Genomic DNA, 25,158 nt, shown 5'->3' with positions numbered 1-25,158 from the left:
TTCACTATAGTTGACTGTAACTATTAAGGGCTATTGTTCTCTCTTCTCTTCAGCATCCCCCCCTTCTCTTCCAATGCCTTTTAGTTTCGGACGACAATACGAGTTTGTGAATCGCCAGCCGGACGGGAAAGGCAGAGGCATCCCTGCCTGCTGCTGGCCGCGGAATGCGGGTACCGTGCAACTCCCGCGCCGGGCAGCCAGGTGCCCCGGAGCACGTGCTCTCCCGCCTACATGCCCCGCCCTCCATGTTGGCAATTCTCTATGGCGGGACCGGGTTGGGCCGGCCGGGGCGGAGAGTCACATGAGCGGCTGCCTGAGCTTGTCCTGCTCGGTTGGAAAAAAAGCCTCGGCGGGGCCTGGCCTGGGCGAGGCTTCCCATGGCCGCGAATTTCCCCCTCCTCCACCCTTCCCCTCCCAGCTAGCCACAGGTTTGAGGGAGCAGCGGCGGAGCGACCACCTGTGAGGAGCATGCGCGCAGCGAAGGTAACCTCCCTCCAGTCCCTCGTTGGAGCTTCCACAGCTCTGTCGGCGGGGTTTTCTTCCCCCTCACCCGCAAACGTTGCTGCCATGAGGACCGTGCGCGAATGAATGGGTCGTTCTGGATTGAAAGAGGGCTGTATTAGCCTCTAGCCAGCCCCGCTTCTGGAATAATTTACCTCTTTGGCCAGTTCAGAGTTAGAACGGCTTTAACCAATAGTTGCCCAGAAGGGAAGATTCAATCAATTGCCCTAAATAGGAAAATGGCCTTGAGGAAAACCCTCATTTCTGCATCACTATCAGAGAGACGATGGTCCAAGGGAGACGAATGGGACTGTAAATTGCCACCTATCTGTTTGTTTGCTAGAAGGGATGGGGGTCAAAGATGCTGTAGAAGAGCGGATGGACTGACTTGTTGGATTTCTTTCTTTCCGTAAAGGGGAGATATTCTGCCTCAGATGAGGAAGCAACTGCTATTTTTGTGTGTTTGAAAAATACGCTATCCATTGTTTTGCCAATCCAGGTAGTTAGCTTTTGTTTTTTAACATTTAATGAGTACCTTTAATATATAAATTCTAACAATAATTTTTTTCAAAAACTTGCTCTGACCGTAAAATCACATCTTGGGTTCATGGCCAATATGAGTTGGCAGACTCATGGTTGAAAGGGAGTCTCAAAATGTCTTACAGTTAGTCCTCAGCTTATGATCATTTGTTTAATAACTTCAAAGTTACGATTGCACTGAAGAAAGTGACTTACAACTGGCCCTGCACTTTGACTATCACATGATCAGAATTTGGGCTCTTGCCAACATATATTTACAATGGTTATAGTGTCCTAGGATCATGTGTTTACCATTTGTGAGCTTCCCAGAAAGCAAAGTCAAGGGGGGAGGGGGATTTGCTTAATGACTGTGGCAAAAAGGACATAAAATTGGATGCAAGTTACTTAATGATTGCATTGTTTAGTCATGGAAATTCCGGTCCCAATTTGTAAGTCAAGGACAACCTGTATTATCAGGCTATAGCCCTGCAATTTAATTGTGCAGGTGCAAAACTTGTCAAAAGATATGAGTCAAAGAAGGATTGTGGGGGTGTTTCCATGAATTGTGGTATGGGAAGTCTTTCTTTGCCTTTGTTGTCGTTTTATAATGTTTGTAATGGCCATGAGGCCTTTTCAATATTATTGAAGTAATTTTGAACTACATCTACCACCAAAATGGGGAATGTCTTAAAATAATTTTTATTTGCTAGGATTTTTAATTTAGAATCACACTGATTGAAATGGGACCTCGTATTGTTACCAATTTTAATTTTGTTTTGATGAAAAATTACCAGTTTAGTTGCTAATCATATGCTTCTGAGTGATCAGTATTATATACACCTTGTCTTTATATGCTAGTTACTTAGAGCAGCTACAAAATAGTCTGTCAGTATATAGCTATTATACAAGATGTTAAATACAATGATTTATTTCATTAATTTAGTTCCTGCAAACACTAGAAGCAATTTCATTTGTGTAAACTTTGCTTATGGGGATGATTTACCAGTTCTTAATGCAAGCCTACATAATTATTCCTAGCTGGGTGGCTGAATATGGGTTAAATGAACCTTCTTACAAAAGTTAAGGTTTTTATTTCAAACATAAGAAAATATGATTTTAAGTGATCAGTGCTTTTTTTAGTAGCCAGGACTGCTACTTTTTTCCATCAAGCAAGTGTACAATTTCAGAAATTCTTTGTTACAACATTTCTTACTATAACTGTATAACAAGCTTTTGGCTTGAAGGCAAGAAGATGTTTCTGAGACCATGGAGACATGAATGTAGTCCCTATTTACACCTTATTAAACCAAATGTGTGCTTTCTTGGGATCACACAATACCTACAGAAGATAGTCACTGAATCCTGAGAAAAGATGCAGCTGCTTTAAAGAGAACAGATAGGTGTTACGTTCAAGCAGCCTCCAGGCTCCAAAGCACTTTTTTGTCTTCAGATCTAAAGCCTTCAACATCCCAGTTTCTTACATGAAACAGAATATTTGTCAGTGCTTAATATGTTAAATTGCTTAATGTTATATGATTTTTAGAGGCACAGGAACCATGAAAATATGATAAATATCTGTAAATCATAATGCTGCACTCCTGGTATATTGTATCACAAGATTATTGAGTGAATTATGTTCCTTACCATGTTATAAATTCTGTGCCATAGCATAAAATCACGAAAGAAGGGGTGTAGGTAAATAGTCCAATCTGTACCTTACAGTTAACATTTCTTTTTTAAAGGAGGATGTTCTGTGAAATCCTAGGAAATGGATCTAGTCTGTTTGAAATGTTTGCTTCGACAGCTTAATGGAAGAGTCTTCCTGAAGATTGTGGCAGCAGTTTTTTTAAAATTTTGAACTTCTACCTGCTATGGAACAAAGTGAGAATCAACAAGGATCCTCATCAGAGATTCAAGATGACAGCAAAAGCAACACAAGACTTTTGCCTAGCCTGGCTGCTGCTGTCAAAGGGGAAATAAAGAAATATGCAGTTACAGATGACTATAAAATCTCTAAACGGGTTTTGGGCCTTGGTATTAATGGAAAAGTATTGGAATGTTTTCACAAAGTGACAGGACGGAAATGTGCTTTAAAGGTATGTAGCAGATGATTCATCCTGATTTAGCTGTTAATGTTCCTTATTTGATTTCTAGGCTAAAAGCAGTTGTTGAGGCTTGGGTAATAAAGTATTCTTATTAGAAATTCTAAATTGCATATCGAGTAGCCTTTCCCAACCTTGTGCTCTCCAGAGGTGTTAGAATTCACAACCATCACAGCCATAATTCACAGCCAGCAGAGTCAAAGGTTATATTAGCTGGGGATGTGGATTGATAGCAAACCAACAAATATTCAGATTGCAGAATTCCTTTTTTAAAATTTAACACTAAGCCCTAAGATATTGTTTGTACACACTAAAACAAATGATGTTTGTTGCTTGAAGAATATTTTTTCTGTCACTAGTTAATATTGTGATAATTAAAATGTCAATAATTTTCTGTTGAGGAATGTATTTTGAAAATGTGTATATATTAACCCATGTTAAGAAACAGAAAATGATTGAAACCATTTTGGTACCTATTACATTTGTTCTTAACATTTATTTGGAATAAGGGATTTGTTAAGGGATTAAATAATTTATGGTATTTTTGGTCAGAATCATTACATTTATATTGATAGACTAAATCATTACATTTATATTAAGAGACTAAATATCCTGCTGCATGGAGAACTGACACTGAAGTCAAAATAGGACCATGGTTAATAACTCAGGTAGATCCTTCATGATAATTAAGGATAATGAGAGTGAAATCAGAGAGTGGTGTACATTACACTTTTATGAAACTTAATTGTGAATAAAATGGGCCTTAGCTGCTATGTATATACAAACAGAATTTACAATTGTGCTGAAATATAAAGCAGGATGAATGCAGTAGAAATGCAGATTTACATGTTCCCTTATAAGTATCCTTATTTGATGTTTAAGGTTTTGGAGAAAATTGGATAAAGCAAGTCATGAAGTGATGTAAATTACTATAAGTTGTCCTTTTATGACCAACTGTGTATCTGGTAGACAAGCACGTATCATGAATCCTTTCACTTATTATTACTTAATCTTAGTAATCTCCAGTATTTGAGTTTATGCCTAACAATAGGACAGTGAGGCAGGTTCTATTGATATATTCCCTACCACACTCTTCAAGCGTTTCCTTGATTGAACTACCAGAGTTTGTACTGATACCAGTTCATCCCAATCTGACTGTAGGTAGAATATTAACATTTACTCTGTAGCTTACTTTACAAGGTTTAGGAGCCAGATTTCATCCATGTCAAGCATAAGTGTGTCAGTGAATACCTGACTGTATTTGTGGCAGGCTATACAGTCTATACCAGGGCTGTCAAACTCGATTTCATTGAGAGCTGCATCAGCATTGTGATTGCCCTAGGGGGGCCCAGGTGGGTACGGCTGGATGGGTGTGGCTGGAGAGGTGGGTGTGGCCTGCTCAATCTAGCTTTCTGTGGGGGGCACTTGTAGGGGGCTGGGCAGGGCTCTGGGGAAATCTGGAGGATTCAGCAGGTGGGTTGGATCAGGGCGGGCAGAGGGGCCTAGTCTACTGGAGGAGCCTTGCCGTCCCTCTTGGGCCACGCAGGGCCCCCCCAGATGGCTGACTGGGCCGTTTAGGGCCTTGGGCAGTGGGGGGCAGCGGCTCTCCGCTGCATCTAGTGGGTCAGATTATGTGCCTTCCCCCCTGTGTCTTTGCCTGTCTACTGCTTGATGGGCTGGCCCAGTGACCGCGGCACTCAGACCCACCTGCGCTGTGTGGGTTGTGGGATCCCAGGATGTGATGGCTAGGGGCCTGGTGGGCTGCGGCTGCTGCCAGGCATCGCTGGCCTCCATATGCTCATGGCTCCTTTACGCGTGCCCACAGAGGCGCCTAGCTAGGCTCAGGTGGGCTGGGGCAGCTGGGGCTGGTTCCTCACCATCTCCGGGGCAGCCCCCTGGGCCGGCATTGGGCCCATCGTGGGCCAGATCAGGCCTGCGGGCCTTGTGTTTGACATGTCTGATGTATACTTATAGTTGCCATTTAGCATACAGGGATCTTTAGAAACGTTTACAAGTACAGGTAGTCTAGTTAAACAATAGTAATTGGGACTGGATTTTCTGTTGCTAAGTTCATAAAGTTCTATGTGACATGACCAGATGACTTAGTGATAGCAATTGTGTCAGTTCCCATTTACACGGTTAATCAAGGATCTCATGTGATCTTCTGACTTCCTGCTAGCTTCCTCATTGAGTTTGCTTGTGAGAAGCCAGAAGGGAAGGTTGCAAATCAGGTTGCATGACCAAAATCTTGATTGGTTGCTCAATGCCGGATTGTGATTATGTGACAGTTAAAAGTTTGAGGACTAGCTATAATTATTTTTTTTAATGTCACTGCAAGTTTGAACAGTGGCTGTTAAATGAGAACCACTTGTACTTAATATTATCATCAATTGATCACTATCAAATAGACTTTAGATTCACTGGGATTGAAATGTCTGTAATGGTAGGGAATTGTTACATTCATTCATAAATGAATTGTGAATTCCTCTGTGCTCTGAGGAACATTAAAATCTGGCAGTCTTATCTCAATTTTCAAACCTGATTGATCTGTGAAAAAATGGAAATGGTGACTCTGATAGATTGGTTGAGATCCTGAGCTGAGTTTTCTTAAATTTCCAGTAAGTTTTGGGTGGTGACACTTCTTAACAAATTGTGAAGCAACAATAAAGGAACTCACCTTTGCAAAGTGAATGCAACTGAATATCAGTCAGAGACATTTTAAGATCTTTACCATATGAGGGCACTAAACAAATTCTGTAATGTTATTGTTTATATTTGGTAAAGAGAATTTTGTACACTGATGGCTGAAGAGAGAGGAAAACTTCCTGAAATGTACTGTTTTAGATTTGCCAGATACTCTATAAGAAAAGTCATTAGTATCTGCTCTGATTTAGATTTTTTTTACAGTGAAACTAATGACAATGACTGAAGTACCACTTGACATAATTTTGATGGATAAATGTATTATTTGAAAGTAAAGATAAGACAGAAATGTGGCAAGAGGACAGCTACATGTTCATTTGGTTCATGTCCACCATTACTTAGAAGAGCTGCTCACTGGAGATTATTTATAAATTGTTACTAAAAAGTTCAGAAACTGAACAAGTCAAACGTTGTATACATTAAATGGATAAAACAAGACAGTTGATATGCAAAGTGGGAATTCCAGGGGAAAATAAATATTAAATTTATGGTGGATATTACATTCAGATTTTTTAAATTGGTGTAATTACTAGTTATTGGTATAATTATATCAATGTTGATTGACAAACTAGATAATTATGTTTTAAAAGATGCTGGAATTGCAATAATGAGGCTGGCTCATTTTTTTTTAAAAAGCCATACTGAATTAAACTTAGCTTATAAGGCAATTACAGGCTATAATTCTGCACTACTATCAATATCTTTCAATGGGATAACACTCTTCCAAGTAGAATTGATACAAAGTCTGGGAGTCCAAATCCATCTTTTGTATCACTTGCATTTTGTTTCTGGATCAAACATTGTGTTCATGGTTACTCATACCTATGTCACTTCAGATCTAGATTACTGCAAGATGCTGAATATGGGGCTGTCCTTAAAATTTGAAAATTTCAACTGGCAGCACATACAATGTTAGGTGTACTGAGGCTGTGTAAGTTCCTAAGTAAATAAACATTTTTTTCTGATGAGTCTTATATTGGCTACAATTCCTAATTATTGAATATTGATTTGATTGTAATGTTTTAAAAATGTTACATTCATGTAAGAGTACCTTTAACTGAATTACTAAAATATTAATTTGAATTTTTTATTCAGTTTTATATAGCTTGTAAATCTTTTTTCTATGTTTTCCCCCATTTCTTATTTCCTTGGTACTCTTAATGTTTTCAAATATCCAGAAAATAAAAATTCTATTTTCATTTTTTTTTCCTCGGAAAGCTCCAAAATGACAGTGACACCATATCCTGGTTTTTCTTGAATAAAACAGATTATTTCAATCTGCTTCAATCTCAGCTATCTGGATATGACCTATACCAAGAACTGGACGGGTTATATGTCCTGATTTTTTTTTATTGCTGGATCTCTTAGCAGCATTTGATACAATTGAGAATGGTATCCTATCATATTATTTAACTAATGTGACAAGAATTAACATTTATGACATTTCTAGTCTTATTTGACTGAACACACTCAGATGACAGGTTACAGCTTATTGTCTTAATCTGTTTGAGATGCTTCACAATTTCTTATCTTCTGACAAATATACAAGGCTGTGTCAAAGAAAAGACATTGAGAATGTTATGGTTCAGTTGCATCAATGTGCTGGCTATATCCAGCTCTTTTTCAGCTAATGCTGCATACACAGTGGAAATATATACAAAGCCTGAATGCAGTCAGTAAAATAAGTAACTCTTTGGGTAAAACAAAAGAGTATCAGTCCAGTCAAGATAGGATTCCTCTTGAGCAGTAAACAACTTAAGAGAGGGGGTGAAGCCTATTTTTGGATATAGTAGTGCTTCCCCTGATAAGCTCAGGAAGACAGCTGGAAAATATTCTTATAAATAGTACTGCTTCAGAGGGTTATCTGGCAGAAGAATCAGTGGTAATTATTATTCAGCAATCTTGGACCTAATCTGTGAGTTTTGCAGTGGAAGGAGAATTTGTCCGGCACGACTCATTTTACTCCATAGATTTTGTTAAATTTATAAAACAGCTTTTTTCCAGGAGCTCATGATAGCATCTCACTTTATTTTGTCCATAAATAGCAACTTTGTAAATGATAAACTGAACAAGGATACAGAGCAATTGGACCACTAATACTCTAATATGAAACTGATTCCTGTCCGCTATTAATTGTCATCAGTTAATAATAAGGCACGGGGGAGGGGCATGACAGCTCAGTGATTAAAGACATTGAGCTTGTCATCTGGAAAGCTGACAGCTTCAAAACCTGAGTACTATGTGACAGGGTGAGCTGCCGTTATTTGCCCCAGCTCCTGCCCACCTAGCAGTTCAAAAGCATGCACATGCAAGTCAATAAATAGGTACCATTTCAGTGGGAAAGTAACAGCATTCTGTGGCCTTGGCGTACAGTCGTGCTGGCCACATGACCATGGAAATGTCTTTGGACAGTGCTGGCTCCCTCAGCTAAGAAATGGAGATGAGCACCACCCCCTAAATTTGGACATGATTGGATATGGGAAACCTTTACCTTGATAACAAGGGTAGGAGAATGTAGAAAATTTCCTTTTTTATAATACCTTTACTAAATTTCAACATCGTACAATAAAATACAAACTAAGAGAAAAGGGAAAAGGAATGACAAAACACTGAATGTGGGAAATTCCTGTTAATTCCCAATATAATTGCAGCCGCTTCCTCTGGTCCTATAGAAATAAATTGAACAGACTGAGTCACTAAATATTTTGGTCAAGTTTGGTTATCTTGTTTGCCATGCTGTTGGTGAAAGGAAAGTAACCTTATACAGCATTCCAGATGTAGACCATTGCAGCTCTATAGGCTATACTTCACCTTGAAGCATTGTAGAATAGAATCAACAACAGCACCAGGTGGTGATGTGAACAATTGCATTTTGTAGTATATTTGCAATAAGAAAAGCTATTGGTTCTATTCCGCTTAGGTTAATTTGTTCATAAATTTTATTGAACTAAATTGGATATATTAATCACACGGCGCTATCTTATGCCATCTTTATTTCAGTAGACTTAGGTAGGGACCATTGTTGTACAAACCACTCTTGTATAATCATCCTTTTCTAATTAGAGCATAGATTCTTTTTATTAATTCATAGAAAAATCATTAGTACATACAATTTTTAGAATTTACACAATGGATAATGTAAAAGGAAGACAGTGGATTTCTAAGTTGTTATAATGTAAACATTACAAAATTGACTCTAGGCTTTCTAGATTTCAAATATAGTTAAAATGGTGAAAGGTCAGAGGCAGGACTACAATTACATAAAATTTGAGTGGAGTTTATATTTTATCTTAAGTCTAACAGATCTATCAACAGCAACATTTAGGATATATGGTGAATGTTAATGTTTTTGTGTCTATATTTTTCCTCTATGCATTATGGATTTACCATAAATGCCGGCGTGCAAGGCGACCCGGCATATAAGATGACCCCCGTCTTTATCGCCGAGCTGCATTCCTAGAACGTCGTCTTATACGCCGGAAACTACCAGTATTTCCGGCGTATAAGACGACTCGGCGTATAAGACGACCCCCGTCTTTGGCGCCGATTTTAACACTCGTGGAAGTCGCCTTATACACCGGCATATACGGTATGTTACTTAGTTATTTGATGATAATGTTGTTAATTACTGTTCAACAAAAAGTAATGAAAAAAATAACAGATTATGATAGTGACTACTAGTATTCTTACACCAGAAATTTTCATATTTGTCTATTTGTTTTATCTTTATCAGTAAATATCAGTTAATTGCATGAGTCAACAACAGATATAATTAATATACTTTCTCAGTTACATTTTCTGCTAGACAACTCTCTCTGTCCTGGGCTTTGATGATTATACTTCAATGTTCAGAATTTCCATTATTTGTACCCCAACTATCTGTAAGATATATGTTCTCCAGCTTTGATGTCTTACATTCATTACTTTAAAAGCAGACTCAGGAAAATCTCCTCTGGTGTTCTGTGTCATCAAAAAGTGAACATAAACAATAATGATTGAAATTATTGAGGAAACAAGAAATCAAAAAGAGTAAAATTGTTGTAGTGAATGGGGGACATTTCATTCCTAGAGGTTCAAGCACTAAAAGAGTCAAGCAAAAACTGACTAGGTATTTAATCCTGGTTGTGTATAGAGGCAATTGATGCTGAAGAAAATCAAATGCTAAGAAACCAATTAGGAATGACAGTTCCCCTTTCAGTTTGGAAGTTTTGTTTTTAAAGAGAAAGGTATAATCATCATTTTGTCTTTAATCTTATCTTTGATGTGAAGAGTAGGAGTTTCTTTTCCCTGTAGGCTAGCTGAAAGCCAGGTAAGAAAAAAAGAAGCACCATTCCTTTAAAATCCTCCAACAGAGATGGGGTTTTTATATTACCCATTAAGATAAATGAAACTAGACTTAAATTGGATGTTACTGTTCTTGTGGCTTTATTTTAATTTTTTTCTTGATCTCAATCTCTTCGTGTGATAAGTGAGATCCTAGGTTAAAGAAGCAATTGAATCAGAATAAAGTATTCATCTCTTCTCCTTTTCCTCCTTTCTCTTTTGGTGCTTTACAACTTTCTTCTAGCTCTTTAACCTTCATATGTATATTTAATCATAAAAACTTGAATTCTTAAGTGGTATTCATTCTGAAGAAAAGAATCAGCCTCTAGTGCATAGTTTCACATTTAGGGAACTACTAAAGGAAGGAAAGCCACACTTGCCCCCTCCTGAATAAACTAGGGCAGAGAGAATTTATTTGGAGAAAAGCAGCTAATACAGTGAAAGTAGAAGCATTTATGTAGTATTGTTGTAGAGGGAGTATTTAGATGCATATCTCTAGTGCCCAATGTAATAAAATATCTGAAATATCTTATACATTCTGTGATGCCCATTACAATTGCTTTAATTTGTTTTGGGGCATTATGAATAAAGGATTTGGAGGGAAATATGGTCCTGTTTTAACAACCACTCATTAAGCGACTAAACTTAGCATAGCACTGAACTAGTGGTATTTATGACCAGTTCTTAAAGCTTTGGCCATTGCAGCACTTCCATGGTCCTGTGATTGTGATCTGGAAATCAGCCCAGATTTCCAGCCTTTGCAGCATCACACAGTCATGTGATCATGATTTGCAATCTTCCCTGCCACCAAACAAGCAAAGTCAGTAGAGAAGCCAGCAAGAGTTACAATCACACCAGATCCTCGCTTAATGATCTGAACAGTATTTTCTTAATGATGATAATTGGGGACTGCTGAAACAGCCATTGTTAACTGGCAGGGCCATATGATTTACTGTTTTACACTGCATTTGCTTAGTGATGGATATTCTGGTCCCAGTTATTATTGCTAAGTGAGGGTTACCTGTGAAAGTTTGTGACTTTACACATAACAGATATTCTGTGCTGAGATTCTGTTAGGTGCTCCTGTTATCTCAGGTGATACCTTTTTTGAGAAAGCTGAGGCATAACAAACCTCTAGCTTCATCCAGTCCCCCCCCCCCAAGTTTTGTGTTCTTGATAGATGGCTTTTTACCAAAAATCTTTTGTCTACTATGGGAATAAAATTAGAGCAGTCTGGAACTGGACAGATTACTCAAGGGAAAGTATGAGTCTTCAAAAGTGTTTGGGAAGACTTACTTGCAGAGCCATATGTTACTCATTCAAATTGCATAGTAACTGGAAAGTCCCTGTCATATCCAATAATTCTTATTAATGGAACTATTCAACATTTTGGCTAATCGCTTTTGTCTGGAAATGTGAACATGGGTGTCTCCAAAGACAGTGTAGGAGCTTCAATAGTTACTTTAGTTATTTTCTCAAGGTGTTTAACTTGCTATGCCAAGCAGAATAAGTTAAACTATTTATTGATGCCCTTCTTAGAAATGGTGTTAACTTATTTCCATGCAATTGAAATGTCATATGCATTGCTGCCATAGTTTAGAAAATTAAAACTGGATATTTGGTTTTAAGACAGATTATATGAGAGGTAATGCTTCCAATGGAGAGAATGCTCAGATTTAAAAGGGCAGAAAAGTAAAAATGTTAACTGGTGTGACAATATTATTCTTTTTTTTAGTTTAATTTTGTTAATCTTTTCTTAATATCATTCATTTTTGTCAGTGAGAATGTAATTAGAGGTACGTAATACTTTTTTATGCACAGAAATTTCCCATCTTGCTCTCATACATATTTATTGCTGGAGAAATATAATAGAACAGCTGATATTGTAGGATAATTGATCCTGAATAAACTGAATTTAATTTACTGAAAGGGAGAAGCTGTGGTGTTCAGTTTATTCCTTTTTAGCCAATTCAAATAAAGTGTTATGTCAAGTGGTGGCTTTGCCTCGGTACAAAGCATGTTTGTTCATTTAAAATGAAGCACTCAATTTTTCTCTTACCAAAACTGTTTGTATTTTTTTTTAAATTGAAAATTTTTATTTTTTAAAACATACAATCATTTATAAAAATACAATAAAATTTTAAAATAGAGAAACCCCCCCCTTACCCTCCCTCCCACCCCCACCCCCCCTCCCTTCACTTCCCAGAGCAGAATACAGGGTTAAAAAAAAAAGAAAATTATAATAATTAAGAAAAAAGAAAAAAAAAAGAAAAAAATTATCATAATTAACCTTTAACTCCATAACCTATAAAACAATTCTCTATAATATTTGATATTCATTCATAAAATAAATAAAACTTTTTAATTCCATACTTTTTCTGAATATAATCTATCCACCTTCCCCATACAGTAATATATCTTTCTTGTGTATGATCCTTTAAATAAGCAGAAATTTTTGCCATTTCTGCAAAACTAGATACTTTAAATATCCATTCTTCTAAAGTAGGCAAAGAATCTTTCTTCCAATATAAACCTACTAGTAACCTTGCTGCAGTTAATAAATTCAACATCAAAGTAGTTCTATTTGCCAAAATTTTTGTATCTTTCACAATAAGCATCTTTAAGTCTTCCTGAGGGTTCTCCCTCAGGCCTCTGATACGCAATGCGTGTTCCATCTCCCTATATTGTGAAATGATTTGTTCATCCTGTGTAATTTCTATCTTGTTCTCTACCTCCTGCATTCTAAATTCCATCCTTGATGCATTTTCAGTAATCTTTTCCATCTGGTCATCAATCCTTTCTATGTGCAGGGCTAAGCCCTGAAAGGCCAGAAGGATATGGTCTCTTACTTGTTTGTTCTTTTTCTCCAATAATTCTTCTGTATTAGCCCTCTCTGCAATTATAAGATCTTTTACCTCCTCCTTAATATCCAAGGCATGCTGTTTTAAAGCATCTTGTAAATCATTAAGAGAAATTGCAGGAGGAGGAGGAGAAGGTGGAGGTGATTTTGGTTTCTGAGATGCAGGCTGAGGCATTGGAGAAGAAATAGGAACCTTAGGGGCGGGAGGCAGACGTTTTGAAGCCATTTTCTTAAGTTCCAAGAAGAAAGATTCTTATTGAAAAAAAAAAAAAGGGGGCACAGTTCTTTTAAGTATTCTTAAAAAAAAGAGAAAAAAAAATAGAGAAAAAAAGAGGAAAGAATAAAAGCCAAATTCTTACTTCTGTATTTAAAGAGTTAATCTGTATCCAGGTTTTACTTTGTAATGCAAATCAGGCAAGAAAGACGATCGCCATTTTACTTTTCACTTTCCCTTTCTTCTAAAGGGAAAGTGAACAAAAGAAAAGGAAGAGGAAACTTGCTGAAGTTAAAGGCACCATCAAACTTGAGCACAGTCTCTCCTGGTCTGCTCCGTCTGCTTTCAAATACTCACAAGCAGCTGGAAAAAAAAAGCAGATGTGGAAGCGGCAACTTGCTTCATCCCAAAAGCTTCGGAATGAAGTCTCCCTGGAACGCGGAGTTGCTCAGGCTCCGAGGGAGCTCTACCCTCCGATCCCCAAAATAACAGGGATCCAGGGGAGCTCTTACCTCTACCTGAGAGGTCTCCTCCTCCCTTTTTCCCAGGGAGGAGATTCAAGCCGCGGGACAACTGATTGTCAAAGTCCCGCGGCTTTTACACACACCAGGAACGGGCGGCTTTGTAAAACGCCACCATTCGTCGCTGGAACCACCTTCCAAAACTGTTTGTATTATGCCATTCTGTTCTAAAGGATCACACACAACTATCAGCAGTTTTGCAAAAGGATTGGGCTAAGGGATTGGAGTAAATTAGAATCATCATGGATTTCCCATTAATATCAAACAATTTAATCTTTAAATATTCTTGAAGTTAAAAAAATGTGGCACACATACAAAATAATTAAATTGGATTAATCCCCAATCAAATTCTTTTTTCTTCAAACCTTTCTTCAAACCTTTTCAGTAATAATGCTTTAGCACAAACATTTTGCAGAAATATGAGGTTTTTTTTACAAATTATGTGTTTTTCAGAAAAACTATTTTTCTATCATCTTTCTAATATATTTGATGATTAAATAAACATGTTCCAAATTATAATTTCTCTCAGAACCAACATTTTTTTTAGAACTGATGATGGTAGTTCTCTAGCATGATCAATGGAGAATCCACAGATGGGTTGATCTTGTCTTCAACTAAGTCAATCAACCTTTGCCACGCCTCTCTCCTTGGACTAGGATCCCAGTCATGACTTAGTTTTCACCCAAGAGAGATGTGGTGAAGTTGACTCTTAGTCCTAGGACAACAAACAGTGATCAGGTTGTACTGTTCCTTTCCTTTCCTTTTTTCTTCCCCTTCCCTTTGCTGCGCTGCTGTCTGTGCAGCGTTAAACCGCTCAGTTTCAAACAGCTTACAGGCTTCGGCTGAAGCCTGAAGCCTCGGTGATTCAGCAGGCAGTTCACAGCGATCACCATTTTGGCACCGCGTGAGACCCTCTCCATATTCGTCCTACTCTCTGCTGTGGTTGTTTCCGAGCAGTTTAGAGCTGATTAGAGCCGATCGAGTAGTTTTTGCTATTTGCAGGCTTCAGCTGAAGCCTCAAGCCTCATTTCTCCTTCAGCAGACTGGAAAGGCAGCGGTAGCCATTTTGGACTGTTTTCAGCTGGGGGGGGAAAGGACCTTCCTTCGGACAAGCCCACTCATGGGGGACGACGGATTTAACTGTCAGCATTGCAGTCAGCATTTACCTTCCCCGGTGATTGCTGGGGCGGCTGAGCTAATTCGGCCACATCTTACAGGTCTGGAAAGCTAGTAGCCTTAGCTGTGGCCATTTTGAAGGCCGCAAAGCGCTCCAAACAGGACAGAAGCAAGGGAATCGATTGTGGATTGCCAATCAACTGGCAAATTACTACAGAAAGTGTCTGATTCCGTTCGATAAGGACAATTCTGCATTACAACAGTCTGTCCTCTTCGCCTCAGTTGGCACAATTCAAGGCCTCAGGGCATGCCTGGGCCTACCTAGACAGCCACCATTTGGCTCCTGTATACAGGCCTCAATTCGGTATTGACATATGACTGTACAAAGTGTGCCATGCCACTGAATTGGTCTTGCTGCCACCAACTGCTTACTAGTGTGCTGGCCGTTACCATTAAGTTGGTCTTGCCGCCACTAAGTGGACTCCATGTGGGCTGGCCGTTACCACTGAGTTGGTCTTGCCGCCACTGTAGGATTGACCAGAGCACAGGTCCGTGCCATTACTGGTCCTGCTGCCATCAGGAGCATTACGGGTGTGCTGGCCATACCATTAAGTTGATCTTGCAGCCACTGTTAACCTTCAGTACACTGGCTATTCCATTAAGTGGGCCCACAGCCACTATCCATACTGTGAGTATATTGGCTATTACAGCCTCTACCACTAACCAGTATTCGGCTCCTTATTGTCAAGATCCCTCTCAGCACACCAGTGAGATATCTCTGATTGCAGTGGCAAAAAACGCGGCACCTCCTCAAAGCAGGCACAAGAAGTCAGAGTCATCTAAACAGGAGGCTGCTGGAAAGCCTAAGTGGATTACAGGTGTGCTGGCTGTTACCATTAAGTTGGTCTTGTCGCCACTAAGTGGATTGCATCTGTGCGAGCCGTACCATTAACTTGGTCTTGCTGTCACTAAAAGCCTTGAGAGGGCACAAGCCGTGCCATTAACTGGTCTGGCCGCCATCAAGAGCATTGCATATGCACTGGCCATGCCATTAAGTGGGTCTTGAAACCATCATTCACCATAAGTGTAGGGGCCATTTCCATCAAGTTGGTCTCTTGCCACTATCAGGATTGTGAGCGTGCCAGTTTTTGCAGCCACTACCACTAGCCACTATTTGGCCTTTTACTGTTGGGATCCCTCTCAGTACACCACTGAGATGTCTCTTATTTGCCATGGCAGACAACACTGCACCTCAGACTTCTCAAAGGTGCCTCCAGCAGTTCTTCCAGGCACAAGCAGTCCAAGTCATCCAAACAGGAGGCTCCTGGGAAGCTCAAAGACAAAGCCATCTCTGCAAAAGATCCGCTAAGGCTGCTGGAAACAAGCATGCAGGAGGCACCAGGATTTAGAGAACAATTCTCCAAAGCGGAAAAGCGACAAAGCGGAAGCTGGACAGGCCTCCTCTGTTCCCATGGAAGCATTGGTTTTTGGCCCGCAATACACTCCCTCAACCTCAGCTGCCCCAAGTGCCTGGTCTCCGGAAGGAGAAACGGTTCAAAGACAATGGGGAATGCCTGGCACCTTCCCCTCCCTTCCCCTCCCTGGGGGTGGACAGATAAGAGGCTGTTTAATGTGGACCCAGCACTATCAGTGGTGCTAGCTGTCCCTGTTGTAGATGAACCCTTGACACCATTGTTCTCTTCCTCCACGGTGTCTGGAGACATGGCGGAGGCATTGAGATCAGGGGACAAGAAAGCGGAACTTACCGTCTGCAGGATCCATCAAGCCTCGCAGTCTCACGACTTGGAACATTTGGTCATAAGGGTGGCTACATCCACTTCCTCTAGCCGCCAGTTGCAGGCTAGAGTTCCGCCAGAAGAGGTAGAGATGCACCACGACTTGAACAAATCAGTGGCTGCATCAGAATATATGGCGGATGCATAGTTACACACTGTCAGATTTTTATCTTGAGCAATAGCGTTTAATGTCACCATTCGTAGACTCTTGTTTCAACAGTGGTGAGCAAATGCCAGGTCCAAGTGGCATTTGGCTACTGCCCCGTGCAGGAGTGGCCAGTTATTTGGAGAGGCCTTACATCCTTATCTAATTGAAAATAAGGATAAATGCAGGGTCATGTTCCATCTTTTCGGGATGGTAGATAGGAGAACTATCCCCTACACCCGCAGGCAGTCCTTTCGTTAGCGACGGGGTCAGAGTTTGCTCGGCTCTCCCGACCTTTTTCCCAAGACCAGTCTGTCAATTCGACAGATCTGGCAATAGGGTCAGACCCAGACAGCAATTTCAGGCCAACCAGCCCTTCGAGGCATGGGTGGCTGTCCCTTCGACGGTCCAAGTGACCGTAGGGAGGCCTCTCCCATAGCAGGCAGGTTGGCTCTTTTCGCGCACAAATGGGAAGCCACCACCACAGACCTCTGGGCCCTCAACACCATGAGATTCGGCCTATCTCTGGAGTCATCTCCAATCCCCCGAGACATTTAGTCTCTTGCCCATCGCCCAAAAAATCCGGTCAAAAGAGGTCTCATGAAGGAGACCATTTGACAACACCTGGAGATCGGGCCATAGAGTCGGTATCAGTAGGGCGGAAAAGATGGGTTTTTTTATTCCATTCTGTTCATTGTTTCAAAGACCTCAGGAGGATGGAGGGCAATCCTCGATTTAAAGGGATTGAATACTCACTTGGCATACAGGAGATTCAGGATGCAACGGTTCAATCCATATTGGCCGGCATCGGAAAGGGTGACCTCCTGACATTTGTCGACCTGACGGAGGCCTACCTATATATTCCCATCCTTCCCGGGTGCTGGAAAGTCTTCAGGCTCTGCTAGGCAGGCCAACATTTTCAACACAGGGCTCTACTTTTCGGCCTCTCATCGGCCCCCAGTGTTCACGAAGGTCCTGGAAGCGCTTGCCGCACATTGAGGACCATTCAGGTGCGTATCCAGTATTACCTGGATGACATCATCATTCAATCCTCCTCAGTTCAATTGGCTCAGTCAGAACTGGCATTATCCATCAAGACCCTCCAAGACCATGGGTTTTCAGTAAATTTCCAGAAAAAACAGACAGTTCCCTCCACCCGCCTCCTTCACCTGGGCACGGTGATAAAAAGATACATGGAAGTGCAAAGTCTACCTATCTTGGGAACGTCAGGACAGCATCTGGTCCCTGGTCAACCAGATTCAAAGGGAGCATGTAGTCACCCTGGCTATGCCTTCCCAATTATTAGGAAGGATGGTTTCCTGCATAGTGATGTGCTTTGGGCCCGATTACACTCCAGAAATCTGCAATGGTTCTTGCTACTGTTCCAGAGGCGGGCACCAGTTCCTCCAGCCAAAGGGTAAGGGTTCCGTCATAGACCCTAAAATCCCTCCAGTGGTGGATCTCCCCAGCGGTGGCCAAGGGGACCTTGTTCAAGGAACCCACCTGGCTCATTCTGACCTCAGATGCCAGTTTGTTCGGCTGGGGAGCACACCTACAATCACATTTGGTTCAGGGCTGATGGTCCCAGTCAGATCTGAAGCACAACGTAAACTGGTTGGAGCTCAGAGCTATACACCTGGCTCTATGCCACTTTTGCATCACAGTGGCAAGGCAATACGCTCTAGTCCTCATGGACAACGTGGCGGCGAAAGCCCATGTCAACTGGCATGGGGGTACCCATTCCGGGTCCCTTACAGCCGAGGCTCAGTTGTTGGGAACCTAGGCAGAGACCAACCTCTCCTCCCTCAAGGCCGAGCGTATTTCAGGAGAGACGAATCAACAAGCGGACTTCTTGCGCAGGTCAACAGTGGACCACTGCGAGTGGTGCCTGCATCCAGATCTCTTCAAAGAGATATCAGAGAGATTTGGTCATTCAGTGCTGGACTTGTTCGCTACTCCGGTGAATTCACAGCTCCTGAGATTCTTATCCCGGTTCCCGTCTCAAGGGGCAGAGAGGGTGGATGCCCTTCGCAGCCCATGGTCCAGAGGGCTTCTCTATGCATTCCCTCCTCTCCCTCTGGTCCAGGCAGTTATCCAAAAGATACTGCAGGAACAGGCAGAGGTGATTCTAGTTGCTCCACACTGGGCAAGGCAGCCATGGTTTGCCAACCTCGTGAGCCTTTCGACTTCTTCTCTCTTCTTTTGCGTCACTATATAAAGTGGACTGCATCCTTCCGCAAATCTGGGGCCCTCTTCATTTCATTTTAGCCTTTTTCAATGGGCCAGAAGATGACTGCCTCTACCATTGGCAGGTGGATTAGGGCTTGCATAGCAGGGGGTGTACCAAACGCACTCCTTGCCAGTTCCAAGTCGGATCACCGCGCACTCCACTCCCAGTGCTATAACCTCAGCGGCGTGGGCAACACAGGCATCGATTGAAGTAATCTGTATGACAGAGACATGGTCGTTGCTTTCTCCCTTTGTGAGGCACTATAAACTAGATAAGTTTGCCTCTGCTGATGCCTCATTTGATAGGAAGGTGCTCCATTGAGTAATACCAGGTAGTGGGACACAGGCCCAGACTTCTTCCCGCCCATAGGGACAGTGAGGCTTTGGTATGTCCCATCTGTGGATTCTCCATCGATCATGCTGGAGAAGGGGCATTGTCTTACCTGAACGTCTTTTCTCAGCATGACAATGGAGAATCCACTCCCCCCCTTTAAGGTCCGCCAGGGCCTGTGTCGGGTATTTTGAGCTACCACATTGAAATGTCATCAACAGCTGCGCCTTCATCATGACTGGGGATCCTAGTCCAAGGAGAGAGGCATGGCAAAAGTTGATTGACTTAGTCTCTAGGGCAGGAAGACAAGATCAACCCATCTGTGGATTCTCCATCGTCATGCTGAGAAAAAGCGTTCAGGTAAGACAACGCCCCTTTTCTTGAATGCCTGAAGTCTACTTTAATTTTGTGAGATCAAAACTTGCTCCGTTTCAAAAAGTTAATTTATTGTGAGATAATTACTTATTGTAACAAGATACTTTGTTCTGACTAGTTTTATTCTGATGAGCATGTCTCCCCTGCTGAGTTATCACTGAAATCAAGAGTGAGCTTTCAGTTGCTTTATAGTACATACTAAAAATTCCCACAATTTTAATATATAAAGAATGGAATTGTGGAAAGAAAAATCTTTATCAGGGTCCAGTTCAAGCTGGGAATAAACAAAATGGAGACTGCTTTAGAAAGAAGGTTGCAGTTTATTGAAGAGGAGAGCCAGACAGAAAGATAGCTCTTGGAAAACTGACCACATGTTGCTGGGAGTGGTGGGTTTTTATATCTTCTGAGGCTCTTAAGGTTGTTTCCTGTGCCTGTTTGAGGCTTTGTACTTTGATCTGAGTCTGAGTGTGCCCTTTTTTTTTTTTTTTTTTTATTAAAAGTTTTATAAATTTTACAAAAAAAACAAGAACAATACAGAACAAAAAACAACATATACAAAAGAGAAAAAAAAAATTAAACAATACATATATAAAAAAAAACCCCCACCCCACACCCCTCCCAAAAACCCTCCCTTCCCCCCCCCTGAGCTTCCCAGAGCAGAATAAAGGCTTAAGAAATAATAGAAAAAAAATAAAAATTAAATTAAAAACTCTATATTTATATATATAAAAAAGATATCTATAATATATATAAAAATAAAACTTATGAAAAGGCTATATAATATTTTTGTATACCCAATCTAAATTGTATAAATTTTATCCATTTGTCCCAGATAGCAAAAAACTTCTCTTGCGTTTGTTGCTTTAAGAAAGCCGAAATCTTTGCCATTTCCGCCAGATAAGCTACTTTAAAAAACCATTCCTGCAATGTAGGCAAAGATTCCTTCTTCCAATATTGTCCAACTAACAGCCTCGCGGCTGTGATCAAGTTTAACATCAATACAACCTCCTTTGTATCACAATCTGTAACAATACCTAACAAAAATAATTGCGGAGTGAATTTTACCCTCCTTCTAAAAATTCTCTGGATATTCCACCATATTTTGATCCAAAATGCTTTTATCTCTCTGCATGACCACCAAATATGATAATAAGAAGCCTCCTTGTAACCACATCTCCAGCATTTAGGTTGCACGTCAGGGTACATATAAGACATTTTTTGTGGATCAAGGTGCCATCTATAAAACATTTTATAAAAATTCTCCCTTAAATTCTGTGCTTGAGTAAATTTGACATTTCTCACCCAAATAGTTTCCCAGGTGTCCAATGAAACTGGCTCACCAAAGTTCTGCGCCCATCTAATCATACAATCTTTAATTAGTTCCGTTTCTGAGTCCAATTCAACTAAAACCCCATAAATTCTCTTAATGTGGGTTTGTCTTTGATCCTTCAGTTGCTTAATAAGATTTTCATCTTCTCTAAGAAAACCCACCTTACAATCCATCTTCCATCTATCTAGTAGTTGCCTATATTGGAACCAAGAATAAGTAAAATTTTCTTGTGCTAATTCTTCCCGTGATTTTAATTGCCAGTTTTGTCCATCCCATTTAAGTAACTGTCTATAAGACACCATATCCATTTTAACCCCTCTTTTTATTCCTTCTATCGCATGCCAAGGTATAGCCCATAATGGTACTTTAAAATCACTTTTATAATATTTTCTCCAAATCCTAAGTAAAGAAATTCTTAAAATATGAGATTTAAAAGCCCAATCTATTTTTTTATTAAATATTAAATAGGCATGCCACCCATAAAGTAAATCCCATCCCTCTAGATAAAGTATCTCAGAATTTGTCAAATTTACCCAGTCACTAATTAATGTTAAAACCACCGCATCATAATATAATTTCAAATTTGGTACCTTGAGTCCACCCCTCTCACGGAAGTCTTGCATAATTTTGAACTTAACCCTTGGTTTTTTCCCTGCCCAAATAAATTTATTGAGACCCTTCTGCCACTCATTTAAATTAATCTCATTTTTCAAAATTGGTAACATTTGAAACAAAAAAAGAAACTTGGGTAGAATATTCATTTTTATCACTGCAATTCTTCCCATGAGGGATAATTGCAGCTTTTCCCAGTTCTTCAAGTCTTTCTGTACCCCGACCCACAACCTTTCATAATTGTTTTTAAATAATTTTGCATTAGAAACAGACAGCATCACCCCCAAATATTTTACCTTATTAACAATCTCAAAACCCGTCGAGTTAACCAAAATCTGCTTCTCCTGACTCGACATATTTTTAGGTAAAATTTTAGTCTTATTTACATTAATCTTAAAACCCGAGACCAAACCATAATGGTGAATCAACTGTAATAAGTTTACTACAGAATAGTCAGGTTGCGACAAAGTAACAACCAAGTCATCCGCAAAAGCTCTCAACTTATATTCTTTTTTATTAACATATATTCCTTTAATTTCCTGAGACTCTCGAATTTTAATCAATAATATTTCCAATGTTAAAACAAACAACAATGGCGATAAAGGACACCCCTGTCTAGTACCTTTCTCTATTGTGAAAACCTCCGACAAACCTCCATTAACAATAAGTTGTGCTGTTTGTTTTTGATATATTACCTTAAGGGCTTGTAATATGTTTTCACCAAAATTCATTTCTTCCATTACTCTTAGCATAAAATGCCAATTCAGTTGGTCAAATGCTTTTTCAGCATCTAAAAATATGAGCCCTGCAGAAACTTGGTTGTTCTTATCTAAGTATTCTAATAAATTAATAATTTGTCTAACATTGTTTTTCATATACCTTCCTGTTATAAACCCTGATTGATCTTTATGCACAAGATGATGCACCACCCTCATAAGCCTATTTACCAAAATTTTTACAAATATCTTATAATCCACGTTTAAAAGAGATATAGGCCTATAGTTTTTTGGTAAAGTAAGATCTTGATCCTCCTTTGGAATCAATGATATAAAAGCACTACGCCATGAAGGAGGAATCTCTAAACCCTGTAAGATACCATTAAAAAGATCATTTAATGGTTGAATCATCTCCTCCATTAAGGCTTTATAATAAACAGCTGTTAACCCATCCGTACCCGGTGCTTTCCCTAATTTCAATTGTTGAATTGCTGAGGCGATTTCCTCCTTAGTGATTAAACCATTAATTTCATATTTCTGATCCTCAGTCAGTTTAGGAAAACTTGCCTCAGCTAAATATTTATTTATATCTAACAGTTGTACATTAGTAGATTTGTATAGGTTTTGATAATAATCCAAAAAAGATTTTTTAATTAATTCCTTCTGAGAAACTAGTTTACCCTTATAATTTATTTTCTCTATTATTCTCTGTCTCTGTTTCTTTCTTAATTGATAAGCCAACCATCTCCCCGGCTTATTAGCATTACAAAATGTATTTTGTTTCATAAATAATAAATTGGTTGCAGCTTGATCTGCTATCAACATATTAAATTGTGACCTTAATAACTTTACAGATTCTTTAGTACTTTCATCAGAAGGATTTAGAATCAAAGCCCTTTCTTTTAGTTTAATTTCATCTTCAAGTTCTCTACGTTTCTGAATCTGATTTCGCTTATAAAAATTATTCATTTTTATCAAAACACCGCGCATAAATGCTTTACCTGCATCCCATACCATTGACATTGAAGTCCCCTTGTACATATTCAAAGCAAAATAGTCCTTTAAACACTCCTTTAGTTTTTGAACATTCTTCTCTTGTCTAAACAAATTTTCATTAACTCTCCAGGATCTTCTTTCCTCTTTCTCTTGAATCAACTCCATCCAAACTGGACTATGATCCGTCAGTGATCTAGGAAAAATCTTTACATTCTTTACTTTATTATACAAATCCGTGGTAATCAAGAAAAAGTCAATTCTTGAAAAAGATTGGTGTCTGTCAGAAAAAAAAGTAAAGTCTCTCTCCTCTTGATTACGTTCCCGCCAATAGTCCCTTAATTCCCAGTCTTCTTTCATATCAAAAAAGGCTTTAGGTAGCCTTGCTTGTTTAAGAAAAGGAGAGGAACCTTTCTTATCCCTTTGTGTGTCTAAGACACCATTCCAATCACCCATTAATACCACTGATCTATAGTCAAGCAAAGTTATTTTTTGGTGTAACTGTTTGTAAAATTGTTCCTGTTGTTGATTTGGAGCATAAAGTCCAACTATAAGTACTTTCTTACCATAAATACCAAGTTCAATCATCACATATCTCCCCTGGGGATCTGATTCTACCAGACAAGCTGGCAGGTTTTGTTTGACATATATAACAACTCCCCCTTTCTTCCCAGGTGCAGGAGATATAAAATGAGATCCCAAACGAGCATTAACTAAATATTTCTGATCTTTAAGTAGAATATGAGTTTCCTGTAAACAAATAACATCATTGGTATGTTGTTTCAAATAATAAAAGATTTTTTTCCGTTTCTGAGGAGAATTCAATCCATTAACATTCCAGGTCAAAAACTTTGCCATCTCCCTTGGCACGCAGCCTGGAGAAGACACCATCAAACTCTGACAGAGCTGCGTGTGTTGCATAACTCTTGGGTCTTGCTCCTCCCACCGGCGGTGATGCACTTCCAGGAGAATTCTCTTTGGGCTCTTTTTTACGTTGCTCTTTCTCTTTACGCTTATAAGCTGCACGAGTCATCCTCTGCTCTTTAGCCTCCGTTTGGCGTTGCTTTGCCACTTCTATCATCCCTGCGGAAACCAAATCTAATGCCTCAGATTGCTGCTCAGGTTCCTTAGCACTCAAAGATTTCCGACCAGATGAAGTTGAGCCTGCACTCAGGACCGAAGTATAGAAATCTCTAGCTTTGTCAACTGTGTTCAATCTGTAACGTGTCCCAGCATGGCTCAAAACGATACCCATCGGAATTTCCCATCTGAATGGCATCGATCTAGCTTTAAGCTCATTGGTTAAAAAAGCAAAGTCTTTCCTACTTCTTAAAATTTTAGATGGGATTTCCTTTAAAATGATGACATCTTGGGCGGCAATCTGAAATCTTTTGTTGTAAAAAGCTTGTATAATCTCATTCCGCAGGGACTTCTTTGTAAAGTAAATCACCACATCTCTGGGCAAATTCTTCTGCTTAGCAATCCAGGAATTGAGTCTATAAATTTTTTCTACTTCTCTCTGTAATTCTCCTTTATCCATATCCAAAGCCAGCGCCAGATCACTAAGAACCACCTCCATCAAATCTTGATTCATATCTTCCTTGAGGCCTCTAATCCTCAGAGCATACTCCATCTGTCTGTACTGAAACATCAAAATATCTTCTTGTGAGGAGTCCACCTTCCTTTCCACGTCTTGAATTTTGTCATCTAAAGAGTCAACTTTGTCTTCCACTTCCTCAAGCCTTGCATCGAGCTTAACCACCACAGTAGCC

General features: G+C 39.8%; 1 protein-coding gene across 5 annotated transcripts in view; it reads left to right on the top strand.

Annotated features, from left to right (window-relative positions):
* Positions 1-105: 105 nt before the first annotated feature.
* MAPKAPK3 (MAPK activated protein kinase 3) overlaps positions 106-25,158 on the top strand; it is a 76,573-nt gene continuing 51,520 nt past the window's right edge. Inside the window, exons 1-2 of one of the 5 annotated variants that reach the window (XM_039319660.1) lie at positions 311-483; positions 2,825-3,116. In XM_039319660.1, coding sequence (XP_039175594.1) covers positions 2,892-3,116 — 225 coding nt within the window. In that variant the 5' untranslated portion in view covers positions 311-483; positions 2,825-2,891. Of the gene's footprint in view, positions 484-526; positions 1,001-2,762; positions 3,117-25,158 lie in introns of those variants that run through there. The other 4 variants (XM_039319642.1, XM_039319650.1, XM_039319631.1 and 1 more) reach the window with 4 other exon arrangements.

This window comes from Crotalus tigris, unplaced genomic scaffold (assembly GCF_016545835.1).
Source record: "Crotalus tigris isolate CLP2741 ecotype Arizona unplaced genomic scaffold, ASM1654583v1 scf7180000017601.7605149639:7615979, whole genome shotgun sequence".
NCBI classification, from domain to species: domain Eukaryota; kingdom Metazoa; phylum Chordata; class Lepidosauria; order Squamata; family Viperidae; genus Crotalus; species Crotalus tigris.
Note: the sequence above shows the minus strand (reverse complement) of the source record. Positions and strands in the feature narration are given on the sequence as shown.